The 3,493-nt window shown below is 62.2% G+C and overlaps 1 protein-coding gene across 10 annotated transcripts in view; it reads left to right on the top strand.

Moving 5' to 3' along the window:
• The window catches only part of LHX9 (LIM homeobox 9), a 16,893-nt gene that overhangs the window by 3,444 nt on the left and 9,956 nt on the right, over window positions 1-3,493 (top strand). For 8 of the 10 annotated variants that reach the window (XM_006025521.3, XM_006025517.2, XM_006025516.3 and 5 more), the window contains 3 exons: window positions 366-484; window positions 1,032-1,234; window positions 1,854-2,209. In XM_006025521.3, the coding sequence (XP_006025583.1) occupies window positions 366-484; window positions 1,032-1,234; window positions 1,854-2,209 (678 nt within the window). Of the gene's footprint in view, window positions 1-274; window positions 485-1,031; window positions 1,235-1,853; window positions 2,210-3,493 lie in introns of those variants that run through there. The other 2 variants (XM_006025520.3, XM_006025512.3) reach the window with 1 other exon arrangement.

Genomic DNA, 3,493 nt, shown 5'->3' with positions numbered 1-3,493 from the left:
ATTTTTTGCCCGCTTTTTTTCCCATCCTCCTGCCTTGCCCGGCCCCATCTTTTTATGCTGCCCCAGCAGCCAGGATCCGCAGCTCCCTCCAGCACTCGCAGAGCCTCTCTCGCGTGGCTTTTCTAAAAAATATATATATCTATATAAATTATTATCAATAATCATACTCATTTTCGTTGTTATCTATATATAGATCGCCCCCCCCCCCCCGTTTGCTTTCTGCACATCGTCTCCAGGAAGCCTCTCCCGGTGCTTGTGCGAAGAGAAGCCACCTCGCTAGACCCTTTTGGATGATCTTGGGGGGCTGTATATGGAAATAGTGGGGTGCAGAGCAGAAGAAAACACTTGTCCTTTCCGCCCCCCAGCCATGCTTTTCCACGGGATCTCCGGAGGCCACATCCAAGGGATCATGGAGGAGATGGAGAGGAGATCCAAAACCGAGTCCCGCCTGGCCAAAGCGGGGCAGATGAACGGCCGGGAAGCGGTAAGAGAGGAGCTGGATGCGGGCAGGGGAAGGGGGTGCCAGGCACAGCTTGGCTTCGGCCCGGAGGCCGGGCCAGGCAGGGCGGCCTCGCGGTTAGCTCGGGCTGAGCGGGCTCCGGACGAGCCACTCACCCCGTCTTCGCGGCCGGGACGGGCGCTGACTACAGCTCCAAACTCCGGAGCAGCGGGGCACGGAGACGGGGGCTGCTGTGCTCGGCCTGGCCGGCCCGGATTCCCTTGCTGGGCGCACGGGGAAGCCATTCCCGCCTTGCCCCGGGGCCGCGATCTCCCCTCTTGGCTTTTGTTCGCGAGCAAGTTCACGTGCGTGGACTTGAGCTCGTTCTTTCCTGCATCCCACCACATGTCCACGGTGGATGTATGGGATCCTCCCCTCATCCCCTTAAAAAAAAAAAACATTCTTCCACTGCTGCAAACTTCCAGCGCGATCCGTAACTTCCTCGGGGCTGGAGGAAAGCATGGGCTCTCCCCTACCCGGCTCCCAGGCCTGCCCTGCTCTCACGCCGCCGGGGCGCTTCTTGTTTTCGCAGAGCATGCCCCCCATGAGCCCCGAGAAGCCCGCGTTGTGTGCTGGCTGCGGAGGGAAGATCTCCGACCGCTATTACCTGCTGGCTGTTGACAAACAATGGCACCTCAGGTGTCTTAAGTGCTGTGAATGTAAACTGGCTCTGGAGTCAGAACTCACCTGCTTTGCCAAGGACGGCAGCATTTACTGCAAGGAGGACTACTACAGGTACGCGGCCCCGGGGGACAAGGCTGTAGCGGGTCCCGGCACGGGCAGGAGAAAGAAACCCCCCACAGGCTGGATCGCTGCGGGGTGGCGGAGCGGATCCCCCTGGGGGCTGGAGCTGGTTCATCCCCGCCCCCCCCCGGGGCCCACAGCAGGGAAGGCTCATGCCCGGGACAGCAGCAGGGACTGCAAGGAACCGGCCCGAAGTGGGATCTGCCTCCCTGCCGGAGATCTGAGTGCCCATCCCGCTAGGCAGAGCTGCAATCCTTGCTTACTTTACTTGTTTGGACCTCTGTCCCACACCCCCCAGAGTTTAGTGTCCCCCCACGAGCTCTCAGTAATTCGGGTTAGCGTTTAAAGGGATAATCGGGCTCCCCACCCCCCCGGGTCTTCGCTTCCCCCGTAAGGGCAGGGCGGCAGCCCCAGGCAGAAAGCTCCTTGTCCCCGGGCCGTTTCTCCCCCAAGCCGACAGGTTCATTCAGACTCCAGAGCTGGGCCAGAGGCCTAGGGAGGAAGGCGCCGGAGCTGTTGTGGCTGGCAGCCGGCCGGGATGCGGAGGGAGGGGGCAGGCAGGGCTTTCCCCTGTCCGTCCAGCTGATGCCGGCTCTTCTCTCCCCTTCAGAAGGTTCTCCGTGCAGAGATGTGCCCGCTGCCACCTTGGGATCTCAGCCTCCGAAATGGTCATGAGAGCCAGGGAGTCGGTTTATCACTTGAGCTGCTTCACCTGCACCACCTGCAACAAGACTCTGACCACAGGCGATCACTTTGGCATGAAGGACAACCTGGTTTACTGCAGGGCCCACTTCGAGTCCCTTTTGCAAGGAGAATACCCCCCTCAGCTGAGCTACACCGAGCTGGCTGCCAAGAGCGGAGGGCTGGCCCTGCCCTACTTCAATGGTACTGGCACGGTCCAGAAAGGGAGGCCCAGGAAACGGAAAAGCCCCGCGCTAGGAGTGGACATCGTCAATTACAACTCAGGTGGGGACAGCACGCGGGGCCTCCCCGCACCCGGGCGGCCCTGGCGGGGTCGGGGCAGCAGCGGAGGGGGGAGGGGGACAGCAGCCCTCCTGTAAACCGCTCAGGAGCCCACACGTAGCAGCATCCTGGGGTGCAGCCAGCAGCCCAAGCCCCACACGGAAAACAGCCTTCTTTGTCTGCAGGGATGCGGGAAAAGCTGCTGCTGCCTGGCTTAGATCCACATCCAAAGCCCCGCCACCCTGGTCCTCTCCTAAAAGGAGAGAGGGAGCCCGGGGACTTAGTGCACTGCAGGGCTTCCTGCCCCTCTTGGCTTAATGCGGGTGCGCGCGGGTGCGCGCGGGCGCCCCCCCCCCCCCCCTGGCCCGCGGGCGGGCCGCCGGGGCCCCCCCCCCCCCCGTTGGCCCCAGTGCTGAGGTGCACACATACACGCGATTATTGTGATGAATTCCTCAAGCCCAAATCTTTTGAACACACACACACTTATATCGTTTCCCACAGTGTTCTCTCTCTCTCTCTCTTACACACACACACACACACACACATACTTCAATCGTTTCCCACAGTGTTGACACACACACGTACACACACACACCTGTATCGTTTTCCACAGTGCTGATACGCGCTCACGTACACACACACTTTATACCGTTTCCCACAGTGCTGACAAGTTCAACACCAGGTAACTCCCCAGGCAGCATCTACCTGCACCGCCACAACTAGACTTAGCAGCCAAGCCTAGAGAGTAGCCTAGAGCTGGGTCATGGACGCCCCCCGCGGCAGTCCCGCTAGTCCCCGAAACGAGTTGAAAGAGCCCAGAGCGATTGCCCCATTGCCGTGTAAAGCGAGCCCGTTTCTGGAGCCGGCGGGACGAGCCGGGTTGGGCGCGCAGGGGAGCGGGAGGCCGTGGCGGGGCAGGGGGCAGTCGGGTGGGCCGGTAACAAAGCACCGAGCCCTGCCTGCCAGCCCCCCGGGTCAGCCGCGGGGCTCCCGCCCCCCCCCTCCGGGTGTGTGTGCAGGGTCGGGGCTGCCGCGTGGAAACGCGGAGGCCGCTTCAGCTCCTCTGATGCGCGGCCTCGGAGCCCGGGCAATCGAGGCATTAATTGTTCTTTGCTAATTGAAGCTGACATCGGCATCCCTGGCACCCGAGCAGTTCCCAGTCAGGCCCCGCACCTCGGGAGGAGGCGAGCCCGTGTGCAGCCAGCCCAGCTCCCGGGCGCCGCTCCCCTTTGGGCCGATCGGGAAGTTTTGCCTCGGGGCTCCGGGCCAGGCCGCAGCGCTTTCAGC

This window comes from Alligator sinensis, unplaced genomic scaffold (genome assembly GCF_000455745.1).
Source record: "Alligator sinensis unplaced genomic scaffold, ASM45574v1 scaffold34_1, whole genome shotgun sequence".
NCBI lineage: Eukaryota > Metazoa > Chordata > Crocodylia > Alligatoridae > Alligator > Alligator sinensis.
This window is presented reverse-complemented; position numbering and strand designations above follow the sequence as displayed.